We start from the raw sequence: 16,133 nt of genomic DNA, 5'->3' as shown, positions 1-16,133 counted from the left end.
TAATATCAAATAATGTATTGCATCATTCTTTAATTACCCTTACATACAATGGTCTCTCCCAAATGGACTCCAACTTTATGGTACTAATGTTGAATAACCATTTTTATCCTTTATTCAGATGCTAAGAAAGAAAATAATAGTTTATTAAATTAAAAATAATAATGGTGATAATATTTGACTGCAAATTCAGCAATGAATCGGTGCAATACTGACAATAAGTACCCTTGTCATAGTAACCTCTCATCTTAATGTTATTTTAACTGATACATTATTTGGACTGAATCATAACAGTATTTAAAATGTTAAATACTGTTACAATTTCTGATGTTACCTTGTTGGTATTGATGCTATAATATGTATGTTTTAAAGTTTATGACACAGTTTATGCTAATGTTGACTGTTCCATTATCTTTAAGGGTGAACATTTTTGGGACAGTGGTATAAATTAAGTTACAAACGACAGCCACAATAATCCGCCTTGTTTTATTGTACCAACTAATAAACGTCAAAACAGTTTCATCTAGCTAACATTGAAACCAGATGAAATTGTTTTCACGTTCACTTTTTTATTGTGTAAATATTGTTTACTTTTAACTTTATAGGAAAAGAGAATTTAGTTTGTTTATTGTTATTTAAGTGTTACGATGCTTTCAGCTATGTAGGCCTATCGTAGATTTCATAGTAGGTTTATTGTTTATTCACAGAGTGCAATACTAACTTGTTGTCAACTCAACTTTCAGACAATTTTTTATTTGTTTGAAAGAATTCCTCAACAATTTAAAAAAAAAAACCAATGTTTTACTGTAATGTTTTTAGAAACAAAATCACTAATGAATATTCATTTTCTTATTAGTATATTTAATGAATATTCATGATCTGTTTGAAAGAGTACTCTTCAAAGAAGTGTTAGTGTAATTACAGGTTCTTTAGAAGAGAATCACTAATGAATATTCATTTTCTTATTCCTTATTAGTATATTTAATGAATATTCATGATCTGTTTCAAAGAGTACTCTTCAAAGAAGTGTTTAGTGTAGGTTCTTTATTAGAAAAGAATCACTAATGAATATTCATTTTCTTATTAGTATCTTTAATGAATATTCATGACCACTAAATGGACCTACTACATTTAATAAGCAGCTGAACATATTATACTGTTGTAATTGATATTCATTAAATCAACCAATGTAATGAATATTTATTACTATTCATAAATATTACAAAATAACAATGAATATTTATTATCTTTTATACTTCATTCATATTAATATATGTTTACAAAATTTGTAGTACTGATGAATATTCATGAGAAAACCGTTTGGCGCGTGAACAAATGGACCGTTTTATATGATATTTTATGTGACTTTGTAGTTTAGAAATCTATGCACCAATTTCAAAGCTGAACTTATTTGAAAGCCTAGACGGAAGAGAAGTAAATGCATTCTTATCAACTATGTAAGATTAGTACTGTGTGTGTTACGGGAAACGTTGCAACAAGCGCTGACGTTTTTGGATAGTAGCACAGGCCTTAGTTTTTACGCCGTGTATGGTGAACAAAGCTGGTAGGCCTTTCTATAGCTTTAGTTGCTATTGTATATGCAAATTGTACAGACAGTGTTGCCAACTTCATTACAGTCTCTCTCATTAACTAAAATACTAAAATGTATCAATATTTCTATCAGTAATTCCTATCTTACCACTTTTTGGGAGTTAGGTTTTTTGAAATGTATTGACTGGACATCTAAATCCAACTGTGCTCTCTCAGATAGATCCATATTTGGTTGCAATCAACGTCCTCAGAACATCTTCAATGTCTTGATTGTATGAAGTTGGCATCATTTTAGTGTGTGTCATTAAATCGTCAGAATACACCACAGATAGTGCATACATGACTGCAGTAGAACCCCTAGAAGACACCTTGAGCTCTGTCCACACTATCAAACTAGTTTGACAAAAAAAGTGTGATGTGCCCAAATATGGTAGTGATATGACATCATCATGTCATGGGTACATCACATTTTTTTGTCACATAAAATTTGATAATGTAGACAGAGCTTTAGTATTGTCCACTGAGTAGGAGTTCGTTAAAAAAAAACCAAGGCAATGGAGCAACAGGACACTGAGCTCACCTTGCCAAGATAGGACTCGTAACAGTTCTTTGATCTTAGGTCTGGCTGCAACAATTACTGACAGTATTGTACTATGTACAGTACATATCCTCTGCGGTGTGCCATGTCTGTTAAGGGGCATGGAACTGATCATGTTGCAGCCACAGATAAACCCTTTGATCTCCGGAGCTCAGCATCCTAGTGTTGTTAGATTGCCTTGAAATAACATACAATTTCCCCTTGTTCTTTTCACGGGAAAGTATCCTCTTAATATGCGTGACCCAAGATGGGTGTCGCAAGAGGGGTGTCCCAAGATGGTGTTCTACTGTGCTTCATTCAATGTACAATCTGTGGTGTATTATGTTTACTTAGTCATTGTCGTAAGTGTTTCTAGTACTAATAGTACTTTATGCTTAATATGTACTTTTTGCTATCGATTTTGTAAAATTTGGGATCAAGACAGTTTTTCACTTATTTTGTACAATTTCTAATTTTGTATGGTGTGACATAAACACGTTGGGGCGCTGTTCAGTTCCCAAAACGAGTCAATTTCTAATATTGTATTAATGGATTGAATTGTTAAAAGAAAAAAAAAATGTAATTTTGTTAGCAAATACTAAATTAAAGCATAATGAATTATATATTATATTTAATATATTTTTATGATTTGTATTTATATTTGTGATCTAGTCATCAATATTTCTAGAACATAATTATTTTTTATTATAAAGAACAACATTTTATGGTGTCAAAAGCTTCATGTTTTGTTTCCTTTTATTTTATCTTTTAATTTTATTGATAACTATTTGTTGAAATATGCTTTCTTTGACATATATGTTTTTCATTATTTATTAATATGCCTAATGATACAAAGATGTTTTAAATAAATTATTCAAAAAAATGATTTACTTGGTGTTTTGGTGATTTTGTTTGTTGATGATACATACATACATGACATGTGACATTTACACAATTATTAATTTCATAAATTATTAATTTTGACCTGAGACTCAAATCAGTTGAAGCATAAAGTAATTAGATATTAATCATGATGCATATCAAACAGGAGGGTGTGAAAAAGGAACCTCACGTTACTAAACTACCATTATGATGATTCTGATCCCATCAGTGCGAAATATTCTGCAAAGTACTTAACACACCCACCCATTTACAGTAGTTTTAAATAGTTACGTAATAATACCAGTAGCGCGATTGGACCGCTCGCAAATGTGCGAACAATCACATCCACTGAGATGATGGGATCAGAATCATCATAATGGTACGTTTAGTAACGTGAGGTTCCTTTTTGACATTCAATTTGTTTCAACCACCAGTAAGTTAAAATTGTAGATTAACTAGACTAGCCAGTTAAAAAAAGTTATCAATGTTATTAAGGTATATTTACTAATCTTTAGAAATCAAGTGCAGTGTTTAAAATGTTAGTTTTACTGGATGAAAAAGGTAGGCCTAGCTATGGCTATGCTAAGGCCCAGTGCCAGGCAGTGATGTTGACGTAGCGTAGCATACGGTGAGTCGGAATGCGTTGGTGAATCAGTGACTAGTTTGAGTAGGACGACCTATATTTTGTTTGTGTGACTTGCGTGGGTAGAATTTAATTTGTGATTTTGATGAAATTACTAAATAAGGTATAATAAATATTGTCAAGCCAAGCAACATAGTTTTGTACAGCGATCTGGTAATCAATTAAATTATTTATCAATTGAGGCAAAAATTAATATTTTATTTGTAATATTAAATAATATATTATGTAGTAATAGTATGTATGTTGTATGTATTTAGCAAATTTATGCTTACTCCAATTTTTCTAATAAATAACCGTATGTAGTAACAGAACAGCAGAGTTTACAATAATAATGGTCCCATTTGAATTTTTTTTTGTGGGCCATGTAATAACCCTCCAAGAAAATTACACAGGCAATAAAAAACCAATAAAAGCATTTTTATTACAGCTCTCCATACAAAAAATACAAAAGTTGATTTTACTGCGACCAGAATAAAAACGAGACAAATTCCATCTGTCAACAATAATTTTAGGTGCTTTTCTCTACATTCATTCACTACCAGTGCAGCCAGTAATATTGTGACATGGAATTAAAGTTTGACATTTGCATTGGGACACCTTAAATTTAAATCGGTTTCTAGTGCTGAAGTCTGGAAGTACAGCATTATCGGCTAACAATCCCTTATTAATTTCTCAAAGGAAAAGTTGATTATAGCACAGGTGTATCAAAAGAAAAGACCGAAGACCTCGAAAATGAAGACCCTACTGAAAGATAGAGTACACAAAATACGGCCAAACCATACAAAATCGATGATTATACCTTAAATTTACAGATTCTATAATGATTTTGATTTTAATCGTTGTGTTTATCAAAAAACATTACTTTACCTATGTAGGAACACGCATTTTCGTTCCTGATTTAAAGTACGGTATTTAAAGTACGGTATTTACATGATAAGTGGTTATTTAGATGATTCCTTATCTGATTTGCATTGTTTATCTTTGATAAGTTTATCAGAATCTGCCGGCTTTATATAGAAACATCAGATTATATTTGCTAAAGGTTATGTAAACATGCCAAAAGAATATAATAATGACTTAAAATCATAAAACGAATTTAGTTATGTTTATTATTTCTGATTTCAAACTAGTTTTAAAGCTATGTCTACACTCTCAAACCTTATGTGACAAAAAAATTTGATGTGTCCATCACTACCATATTTGGCCATATTACTACCATATTTAGGCACATTTTTGTTGTCACATAAAGTTTAATAGTGTAGACAGAGCTTAATTGTTTTAATTCCACATCGGCAGAGGAATGTTTTAAGAGAGGATTGATAAAGATGGCCACTGCCAAAGACCTCGTCACAATAAGAATATAATTTAGAAATGTTATTGTTAACTCTTTGCCCGGGATTTGGTTTTATATGGCATAACATTACTATTACGATTTCACACATTTCTCATTCAATTTCAGCTTATTCATAGAACTGTAAGGCCAATCCTAGATTTAATTTTTTTTTTGTAATCATGTTTTTAAAATCATTTATTTAATAGTGGTTAATCTGGTATATTGTCAAGCAATTATTTTTTTGTCTTTTAGAATCGGGGAGAGCTTGAGAAATAACGAAGGAAATACCTCGCCATTGGCGAATATGGTCTCTCATATCAAACTAGAGAACCAACAAAAATATAAAAACCATGCATGTTTGTCATGCATCACTGGGTTGTATGGGTGTCGATGGAAACGCTATCGGCAGTCCACTGAACCAACTACAATGGTAAGTAAGAAACTCATGTTTAACATAATATAACAACATTAGTAGATGGTCTACATACAAATGTAATAATAATAATATTAGTTCTTACATAGCGCTTATTGCACAATGCTTCTAAGTGCTTCACATTATTACCCAGTCGTTTTTTGGATCATACACATATGGAAACATACTCCCATAACGCAGCTAATAATAAGCTAGTAATCAGCGCAAAGTTGTGTCTTGATCTAACTGGTACCCATTTATACACCTGGGTGAGAGAGGCAAATTTAAGTGTCTTGCCTACAGGTAAAGCTCTCTACACTATCAAATTAGTTTGACAAAAAAAAGTGTGATGTGCCCAAATATGGTAGTGATATGCTTAAATATGGATAATATGACATTATGTCCATATATGGGCACATCACATTTTTTTGTCACATAAAGTTTGATAGTGTAAACAGAGCTTTAGGATACAGGCAATGCTTAGTGTTATAAGTAACTATGTCATCTCATATTTCAAGTCAGCATAATACGTGATGCACACATGATATCTGCTGTTACAATAATCTTTATTGTGTCTATACCATATGCCACCAATTTGTTGATGATGATGAGAAAGAAGTGTTTTATTACGATGTTCTAAATGTCAGTCAGAAAACATTGAAAGAGTTAATGAACATTGATATTGTTGAAATTAAGTTAGTAGTGTTATTATGATTATAGTTTAACATGAAAGCAGTCTGTTTTATCTATCAGTACTAAGATGATGGATTAAACATGTCATCATTATTATCTAAATGAATTACAAAAAAATACTGAATTTTAAAAATATTTACTAATTTTACAAATATATATCTAATTTAAACTTCTTTCAATTTAAATGAATTACAAAAATACTGAAGTTTAAAAATATTTACAAGATCTGATTTTAACTTCTTTAAATTTATAATGTCTTTTTTTGTTTGTTTTTAGGTGGAAGTGGCGTTCTTTATTATCCTAATTATAGCATTTATGTTGATGGCTACATTATTCTATTTTTGGTTTGTAGCAGGCAATGACGCAAATGATATCAATTGGTAATGTATACATATTAAATTAATGAAATAAAGTAATAAAGTACTAGTAACAGTTTAATGATAATGACAGTGAAATCTGTACCTTGATAAATTGACAAAAAAAAACGAAATTAGATTATTTCAATCCAATTGGGTAAGCTACTGATCAAAGGTAAAATCCACATAAACAGACAATACAATATAAAGACATTATTTACAATTGATGGGTGCAATTTTAATATCAACATCCAGGAGGTCAGAAAAGGGGGTTGATATTGACCTTATTGGCGAGAGAGAGAGAATGGAATACTGTCATCACTTATGTCTCTTAATCTGCGATGATTGAAGTTTGAAAATAAAACCATTTTCCCAATACAATTCTAGACTTATTTTGACTGCCATCCACATTTATATATAATTAATGATTTAGTTATTTAATTATTGTACAGTAATTTTGTTAATGGTGGTCTCTGCTTAAAGTCTATTTCTAAACTTATTTTGACCACCATCCACATTTATACTAATAATTTATAAAGAAATTTATGTATTATTTGTGGAAAATCAATAAATAACAACAATGATTATCAATAATCTAATCTTTTCTAGGTATTTGTGGACAGATTTGCATAGTTGGTTTAACTGGTACTTGCTTGTATTCACCTTGACAACTCTTGTATTTTCTTATATTTCTTTCTTAATAGTAAGTGTTTTTGCTTGTTCTATGTTCATAACAATTTTTGTTTTAAGCACTGTCTACAATATCAAACTGGATTGAAAAAAAAGTGTGATGTGCACAAATATGGTAGTGATAATATGGTCAAATATGGTAGTGATATATGGTCAAATATGATAGTGATATGACATCAACATGTCCATATATGGGCACATCACATTGTTTGGCACATACAATTTAATAGTGTAGACAAGGCTTTAGTGTAGTACATAAACAATACCATTGTATATAAATTAAAGGCATAATACTGTGTTATATAAAAGCTTTTAAACTATTAAAAAATGTTATTTTAGATTTTTGGAATATTTCATATTTTTCTTGGACAACAAGTTCATTTACATGTGATTCACAAGATCTTAGTCATAGCCACCATAGTGGGCGCTGTTGCTGCAATTATCATCATCACAACGATTTGGCAGGATGAATGGCAACTGCTATATAAATCATTACAGGTAAAGCTATACTGGCAAAGGTCATTGCTTTGTCACCTCATAGTATAAGGTCACCTGGGGTAAAGTTCACCCATGCTATAAGGACCCTCATGGTATAAGGTCACCTAGAGTGAAAGTCACCCATGCTATAGGTCAACCATGGTATACAGTATCATCATGGTATAAGCATAGATGTATTTTACCTCCATGGTATAAGGATACCCTGGGTATAAGTTCACCTTGGTAAAAGATCACTTGTGATATAAGGTCACCATGGTAAAAGGTCACTCGTGATATAAGGTTACCATGGTAAAAGATCACTTGAAGGTCACCATGGTAAAAGATCATTTGTGATATAAGGTCACCATGGTAAAAGGTCACTTGTGATATAAGGTCACCATGGTAAAAGGTCACTCGTGATATAAGGTTACCATGGTAAAAGATCACTTGAAGGTCACCATGGTAAAAGGTCACTCGTGATATAAGGTTACCATGGTAAAAGGTCACTTGTGATATAAGGTTGTCCATGGTAAGGTAATCTAGGGTGCTTGTACCATGGGTTAGGGAAAACCAAAACTAGAAAAGCACATTTAGTTTGTTGTACCTAATTAAAATACTATAATGATAACAATTATATTTGTTTATTTTTTTGTAGATCTCAGCACCAATACTTCAACTTGTTACCGTGGTTCTGCTTACACTTCTCACATGGCCTTTTGCTAAACTATTCTTTAAGTCATCCCCAGGTAATTTACATGTCTCCTAACAAGCAATATCATTTATAATTAATGATGATCAATAATGATGGAGATCCTGAGATGATGTAATACCAGTGTATTTTTTTTTGTGTCTGACTTTTTTTAAAAACTTATTTATGCAATTGATTTTGTAACTATGGAAGTTTGTTTCCGAAATAAAAGTAAAATGAAAAATGAAATGAAACATAACTTGTTTGTTTTCTCAGGTTTTCAAATTCTTCAGCTTACCATATACCTTGTTGTGCTGATATTTATATACCTTAGCCCGCTCTTGATTCACAATCCTTGCTTTATATCGTCGGACGAGCTACCGATTAGGCCACGCATCATGGCACATAGAGGCCTTCAACAGGTACTTATTTTAAATACTTATCCATATTTTGACTACATTGTGTATAATAATTAATATGTCTTGTTTTTCTTGACTACTAAAGCCTTGATCACACTGGACTTAATTTTGTAAAATTTCTGCCTAATTTCCAGTGCGAACAAGGCTTAAGCCAGGAAATTCAGTTATTATATCAGTAAAAGTATTTGTTGCATTGCCATATTTATCTACTTTTTAGCTGGCACCTGAAAACACTAGGGTAGCTTTTGAACAGGCGGTGAAATATAATGTATTTGGTTTGGAAAGTGACGTGTCAATAAGGTAAGTAATTGTAAACTAGTATTCCCTAAGTTACTGAAAAAATGTAATGTATTTAAAAGAACTATTTTCTGACCGATTTTTTAGAAATGAGTTTTTGGAAAGTATTTCCATATTTTACCTGTTTTTTTTTAATGTAATCACTTTCAATTAAACATACTTAAACATAATATAAGCTGAGAAAGTCTGAGTGGAGGTCAACTTTAAGCTGCCTTATCCACAGGTATTCGTTCATGTACAATATGAGAGTTGTATAAAAGTATAACCCCTTAAGGGGACACCTTCAGTGTCTCCTTGAATAAGGGTTGATTGATCGTAGTATTCGTTTACACGGCGAAGTGTCCCATTGATAGAGGTTTGACAACTGTATTTGTACTTTTAATACTACTCCCCTGTTCCTAAACATAACATCACTTGTCATGTACACATACAAGTGTTACTATATAATTTATTAACAATAAATATGTTATATTATTAATGATCATTTCATTTCTTAGTTGGGATGGTGTACCATTCCTGATGCATGATTCCAACCTTGCAAGGACAACAAATGTAAAAGAAATATTTCCCAGTCGAGAATGGGATCTTGCGAGCACCTTTAACATCTCAGATCTTAAAGAACTAGATGCGGGATCCTGGTTTATTCAGGTAAAACCAACTCTTAAATATTCATTGCTTGATTATTTAGTAGGATGTAGACATTTCCATATTTTCCCTGTTTTTTATTTATGTAATCACTTTCAATACAGTATATAGTAGTGAATACAATCTGCAATATTTCAACATTGTGTTTTGGTTTCAGCGTGATCCGTTCCGTACAGTAAAATCAATTCCCGACAATATCAAAAGCACGTTTCCGAACCAGAAGATTCTGAAGTATGAGGAGCTATTAAACATAGCAATGATGTATAATAAGAGTGTTCTATTTGATATTCGTCAGCCGCCGTCATATCATCCATACCATTCGACATGGTTACAGCTTGTTGTTAATACGACGCTTAAGTCTGGTATTAAACAAGATCAGGTTAGAAAGTTTGTCATTTGGCTTTTACAGTAGAACTCCTATTAAGAGGACACCTTCTGGACCGAACAAAGTGTCCCCTTAATAATGGTGTCCCTGAATAGAGGTGTCCCTAAATAGAGGTGTCCCCTTAATAGAGGTGTCCCCCAAATAGAGGTGTCCCTAAATAGAGGTGTCCCCTTAATAGAGGTGTGTGCAAAAGGATGTGTTCTACTGTATTTTTCTATTGTTTTATTTGTATTTCCATTCTCTTACTACTACTAATTTACGTCATCCTATCTTGTATATTAGGTATGGTGGTTACCGGAGACAAATAGATCATGGGTTGAAGAACAGGCGCCAGGTTTCATACAGACACTTGAGGGCGCTAAATACAGCATTGAAGAAATGCGAGAAAAGAATTTGAGTCAAGTCAATGCTGCATTTTATGAAATAGAAGATGAACAAATAAGGTAGTTTGAACAAAAATAGTTAAAATAATTCTTTGTTACAGATTTTTAATTATCAATCAGCATCAATTTATAACTAAGGATATGTACAAATATGTCATCAAATAGTTATGGAAAAGAGAACTTAAAATAAGCAAAGCTTTTAAGCTAAGACCCTTAAAAAGCAATAAGGTATTAAGAAGTTATTTATATCAATAACTACAATAACAACAAAATGTTTATTTACTCTAAAATATTGATCATTGCTACTACTGTATCCACTACTAAGCAGTGACGTAACAGGATGAGCGCTCACTGGCTAAACCCAGGGCCCCAAAGCTTATGGGGGCCCTTAAAATATGTCAAAAAGGCTAAAAACACCCGAGGCCTCCATCGTTGGATGGCCACTTAGGGTTCCTAAAGCAGGGGCCTCAGGCCTCTGCGTTACGCCACCGCTACTAAGGTTGATCATAACACAATTTTAGTTATTGATATTTTTATCTCTAAGGTCTTTCAAGAACGCGAGTATCAATAGTTCAGTGTATGTCGTGAATAAGTGGTGGTTGTTTTCAGTGTATTGGTGTGTGGGTGCACACTCCATTACATCTGGTTCACCTCAACTTCTGCAGGATGTATCTTCACCTGCTTGGTATCTAGTAAGTATGTTTAAGATTTGACTCAATTTCTGTATTTTCAACGATCTTGTTTGTCCCTTGAGCGACTTTTCTTCACTACTTGCCGCACAAGTATGCAGTTGTTGAGTGGAAAATTCATGAAACGTGACACATGCAGAATGACAGTTAGATTCAATAGCTGCATAGTGCGTGCTGTGAAGAACAAAAATGTTGCTCATTATCTCATGTTATTGTTGTCATTGTGATCATTATCATCATCAATAATGCTCTGTCTACACTATCAAACTGTATGTGACAACAAAATGTGATGTGCCCAAATATGGTAGTGATATGACATCATATCCATATATGGGCACATTTTTTGTCACACAAGTTTGATAGTGTAGACAGAGCATTACAGTTAGCTTCTAACCTTTGAGAGCATTTAATCATGAGTTGTATCTTATTTTTGACAGGATCCATCAATCTACCTCATCATCTGGACTGTTGTAGATGGAGTCTCTGTGCTCTGTGTTCTCATTATATTTGTTATTCAAAGGTAAAGCCATTCCTTTGCTGTTTGGGGTTTTACCAAGTCTGGTACTCACATCTGTTTACTAATAAATTGCTGCGTATAGGCGCTCGCTGCCGTTGGTATGTTGGACCTAATCCAAATTTCCCCAGTATCCAGTAAAGCTTGAGGACGAGAATAAATACCTTTAATTATGTTCTACACTGTGCATTACTTTATTATTATTATTAGTATTATGCAACTTGAGAGATGATGGTAGTTGGCCTCTCCTTTTGTAAGACATCTCTCAACTTTTGCTACAACAATTCTCTTTACCTTCTGTCTATCTGTAGTTGATCTCATTTCTGTGCCTAGTATCTTTTTCAAGAGTATCCCACTATGAATTTGTTAGTAATCTTTGCCGTTTTGTTTCGTTTTTAAGGTTGCAAAATCCTAGTAGAATTGCAGACCAAGAGACGGTCTCTATCAACATGCAAAGAAAACGCTACAACAGCGGACGAACACCGGATGATGTTAACCCATTATACGACCTACAAGGTAACTCAGCAGCTGCTAATGGTACCACAATACCAGCACCATTAGCAGCCGCCGATGGCGATCAGTCCATACTTGTGGAGAATCAAGTTGTAGAACAAGGAGCGTACAATGAGGTGAAGTTACAGATGTAATCAGAAATTGGAAACACAATTATTGCTTTACGTTGACACAGAAGGTGCTTTGATAAATACCACCTTATTTCTGCTGCCAAAATTGCCAAATTAAAATAAAATTAAATGCCAAAAAAAAAACACATTATTGCAGTTAAAAGCAGCTTTAAAATTTATTTTATAGATTTTCTACCCTACAGTGACAGTGCCATTAACATTTTAAGTACCCACCATTTTTTAAATACATACATACCTGCGTTCAGATTTTCCCTACTTCATAAAAACAAGTTCATGATTTGAAAAATAACCGTAAGCAAATATTTGTGAATATTTTTTTTCTTAAATAAATGACTTAAGCAAAAAAATTGATAAATATATATAATAGTAAATCTGTTTTGCTTGGTTGTATTTGACACACTTGACTGCATTCGACATGCTTGGCTGCACTTGACACACTTGACTGCCCTTGACACTTCCGCATAGATTAAGTGCTCTATGCAAGTACAGAACAATGAAAAAGTCAGGGTAGTTTTATAAGTTTATTAGCTTAAACAAATGTTTTTACATCGCCACAAACAATATTATTCAATAAAATGGGATTTAGATAAGAATAATTAGTATTTATTTTGTTATTGCAATTTAAATATCGTATTATTGTTACAGTTTGAGGTTAATTCATGTACCTTAAATTTTCTGCCTGTTATTAATTTATTTACCGTAAGAATTATATATATATGTATATATATAAACACCACAGGCATATACGTATATATATATATAAATGATACTTAAATATATATATATAAATCCAAAGGCAAATTGCTGAATATATACAAATTGGACAGATATAGAAAAACTCCAAACAGGCCAGAAATATTACAGGGGGCTGATCCAGGAGTTTTTAAATGTGGCAGCACTAACATTTAATATTAAGAGTCTAAATGGATATCAAATAGTAGTCTATAATTTCATTTTAGCTGTCTAAAGTGGGAGTGCACGTCCCTAGCGCTGATCCGCTTCTATATTACTGAAAATGATATAAGATATTGTATGGGTGTTAGTAAGAGCTGACTTAGACAGAGTGGTAAATAAGACTAAGAGGTTCTTGAAACTCAAAACTGAAATTTCCTATAAATAATAATAGGAATTAAACTGAAATATGTATTTTATTATAATTTATTTTTCTTGAATAATTAATTAGAATAATTTTGATATTTATTATTTTAAATATTTATTATTATTATTTATTTAACTTTTAAACAAAATCTTTTCTTTTATCATTAATACTTAAGTCATTTTAATCAAACGTTATTCTGTTTATAATTAACCTCATTTATAATGTATTCAAATGTATTAAATTTTGTTTATGTATATTTAGATTTGTTTTCAGAAAAGAATCGTATCAGGCTCAGCTCAGGGAGGTGATTGTTGGGAAGGGTGGTAATTAATTTGTTTCCCATTTCATATTATTTAAGGCAGAGTGTGTAGATATTTTTATGTTAAATTTCAATCAAATTAGAAGTTAGAAATGTTCACCTTGGGGTAAAAAAAAACACCAAAGCATATAAAATTGTGCCTCATGTAGTAGCAAGCAGTCTTGTACACTAAGTGTATGTACTCAAGGTGTGACCATTTGATACATTTGAATATTAACAACATCGTAACAAAAACACAAAAAAACGGCTAGAATGTTAAGCTCTGTCTACACTATCAAACTTTATGTGACAGAAAAATGTGATGTGCCCATATATGGACATGATGGTGCCATTTCACTACCATATTTGGGCATATCACTACTATATTTGGGCATATCACTACTATATTTGGGTAGTTTGATAGTGTAGACAGAGCTTTAGATTTATCATTGTTGTATCAAGTTATATCTCTTGTAGTTTCTTCAAAATAACGTCGATGATTTCATCAAAAGCGAAAGTTTTCAATTTGCTGAATATTTAGAATATGCACAAAATGTGCCTTAGTTGTACTTTAACCTATTGTGTAAAATCCCACAAAAGTTTTATAAATAACATTGCATTGTTGTAAATTCCCATCGTTTTGGGCAAATTGTGTAAAAATAAATGTTGAATTTAACGAATAATGATATGGAATACAATATAGATATTTTGAAATGTAATTATTTTATTTATCATTTTATTGGAAAGGTGTTTTTTTAAGCAGTATAACAAAAGAAAATTATGTTAAATTGTGATGTTTAAGTTAGTTTATTAAAGAAAAACAAAATTGTTGCTCTAAACTGCATATCTACCTTCTGCTCTGTATATATTTTAAAATCCTGTTTATTTTATATACTATAGTGTTGCTGCAATGCAGTAGCCAGAATTTGAAGAGATTTATTTTAATTTAGTTTTATGTGTAAAATGCATCCATATTGTGAACTTTGACCTGCAATTGGAGTATATCTGTAAATTGTTTTTTATAGTCTCCTTTACCTATGTAAAAAAACAGACCTCATCACTAATATTGCTATTATACTGATTAAAGCTCTGTCTACACTATGAAACTCTATGTGACAAAAAAAATGTGATGTGCCCATATATGGACATGATGATGTCATATCACTACCATATTTGGACATATCACTATCATATTTGGGCACATCACATTTTTTTCTACTAGTGTAGACAGAGCTTAAGAATAATTTCATAATATTTTCATTGATGTGATTCCTTTAAATTTCCCAAACAACAAGCACACTGTATTTTGTTTTTGTTATCTTTCATTTCTGATATACCATTGGCTGTTGTACATTGTCTTCTTCACATTTGATACATTCCATGTTGCTATGCCAATGGTGTTGTTGATGCTAGGCATCTATTATGCAATTTCACCATGTTATATTTGATTAATTTAAACTACTATATAGAGTATAAATTCATACATATGTTCATTGGTGTACTGTATATATAATGTAAGTGGATTAAAACCAGTTTAATTGGTACTTATAAAGTGGATTGTACTTAAATAAGTTAAGAGATACTTATAAAGTAGATTGATGTATGGATAGATACCAAGTCAACTGATACTTATATAAGTGGATTGGTATATAAATACTGTACTTATATACGATAGTGTATATAGATACCAAGTCAACTGATACTTATATAAGTGGATTGGTATATAAATACTGTACTTATATATGATAGTGTATATAGATACCAAGTCAACTGATACTTATATAAGTGGATTGGTATATTGATACTTATATATGATAATATAAGGTTATACTTATACAATTATAAGATTCAATAGTATGTACTTAAATATAATTATTATAATATATTGAGATATTGTGCACATATAGTAACCTAAAGTATGGACATTAAATGTTATTTAGATAAATCCTACCGACATATAGACACATCCTTATTAGGTACATTCATATTACTGGTCATATTATCATAGTGGTATTAGCACAATGAATTGTTCTTAGATTTTTCAGACCAACTTTGTGTCTCGTCTAAGTTTATTTAACTTTAACCAAGTGTTAAATAGGATACTTTGTTCATATTATATTTAATATACCTAAATATTTACAAGCAGTTTAAAAGGTGTACTCGTTTCCTAAATGTTTAAAGTTAATGTTGGATCTTTGTTTAAATATCACTAAAACAGAAATAATTTAGATTTATATATTTATGTGTTACTTAAAGATTCAAAGAAACGTGCATTGTTGTTATTGATGTGTTTTATTTGTTGTTTCTGTATAAAGAACAAGGCCATATGCATGGCTGCAGTCGCGTGCGCAATTTTGAGTGTTTACCGACCGACCAACATAGTGAGCTATAGAGTCGCGTTTGCACGCGACTAAAAATGTTTTATTTTATTCAAGCTAGAAAAAAAAGTTTTTCATTCGTA

General features: G+C 31.6%; 1 protein-coding gene across 2 annotated transcripts; it reads left to right on the top strand.

Annotated features, from left to right (window-relative positions):
- The first annotated feature begins 3,381 nt into the window (after positions 1-3,381).
- Positions 3,382-16,002, top strand: LOC144842244 (glycerophosphodiester phosphodiesterase domain-containing protein 5-like). 2 transcript variants are annotated; one of them, XR_013612111.1, is made up of 15 exons: positions 3,382-3,440; positions 5,236-5,413; positions 6,365-6,468; positions 7,054-7,147; positions 7,474-7,632; positions 8,267-8,357; positions 8,576-8,721; positions 8,936-9,018; positions 9,513-9,663; positions 9,818-10,039; positions 10,328-10,488; positions 10,973-11,120; positions 11,555-11,637; positions 12,032-13,154; positions 13,192-16,002. XR_013612111.1 is itself a non-coding variant. In XM_078698656.1 (14 exons), the coding sequence occupies exons 2-14, from the start codon at positions 5,288-5,290 to the stop codon at positions 12,276-12,278; spliced, it is 1,815 nt and encodes a 604-aa protein (XP_078554782.1). In that variant the 5' UTR covers positions 3,382-3,440; positions 5,236-5,287; the 3' UTR covers positions 12,279-16,002. The 2 variants fall into 2 exon arrangements, 1 of the variants encoding a protein (XP_078554782.1); XM_078698656.1 differs by having other exon boundaries at positions 12,032-16,002.
- Positions 16,003-16,133: the final 131 nt, after the last annotated feature.

The sequence above is a fragment of the Antedon bifida genome, chromosome 5 (assembly GCF_963402885.1).
Source record: "Antedon bifida chromosome 5, ecAntBifi1.1, whole genome shotgun sequence".
Lineage (NCBI taxonomy): Eukaryota > Metazoa > Echinodermata > Crinoidea > Comatulida > Antedonidae > Antedon > Antedon bifida.
The sequence above is the reverse complement of the archived record's forward strand: the minus strand, read 5'-3'. Positions and strand labels throughout refer to the sequence as shown.

Excerpts from the sequence above, each read along its gene's own strand:
- LOC144842244 (XM_078698656.1), top strand. The coding sequence starts at position 5,288 with ATGGTCTCTCATATCAAACTAGAGAACCAACAAAAATATAAAAACCAT. Across the intron at positions 5,414-6,364 it reads CCACTGAACCAACTACAATG|GTGGAAGTGGCGTTCTTTAT; the intron begins GTAAGTAAGAAA and ends GTTTGTTTTTAG. Across the intron at positions 9,019-9,512 it reads GAAAGTGACGTGTCAATAAG|TTGGGATGGTGTACCATTCC; the intron begins GTAAGTAATTGT and ends TTCATTTCTTAG.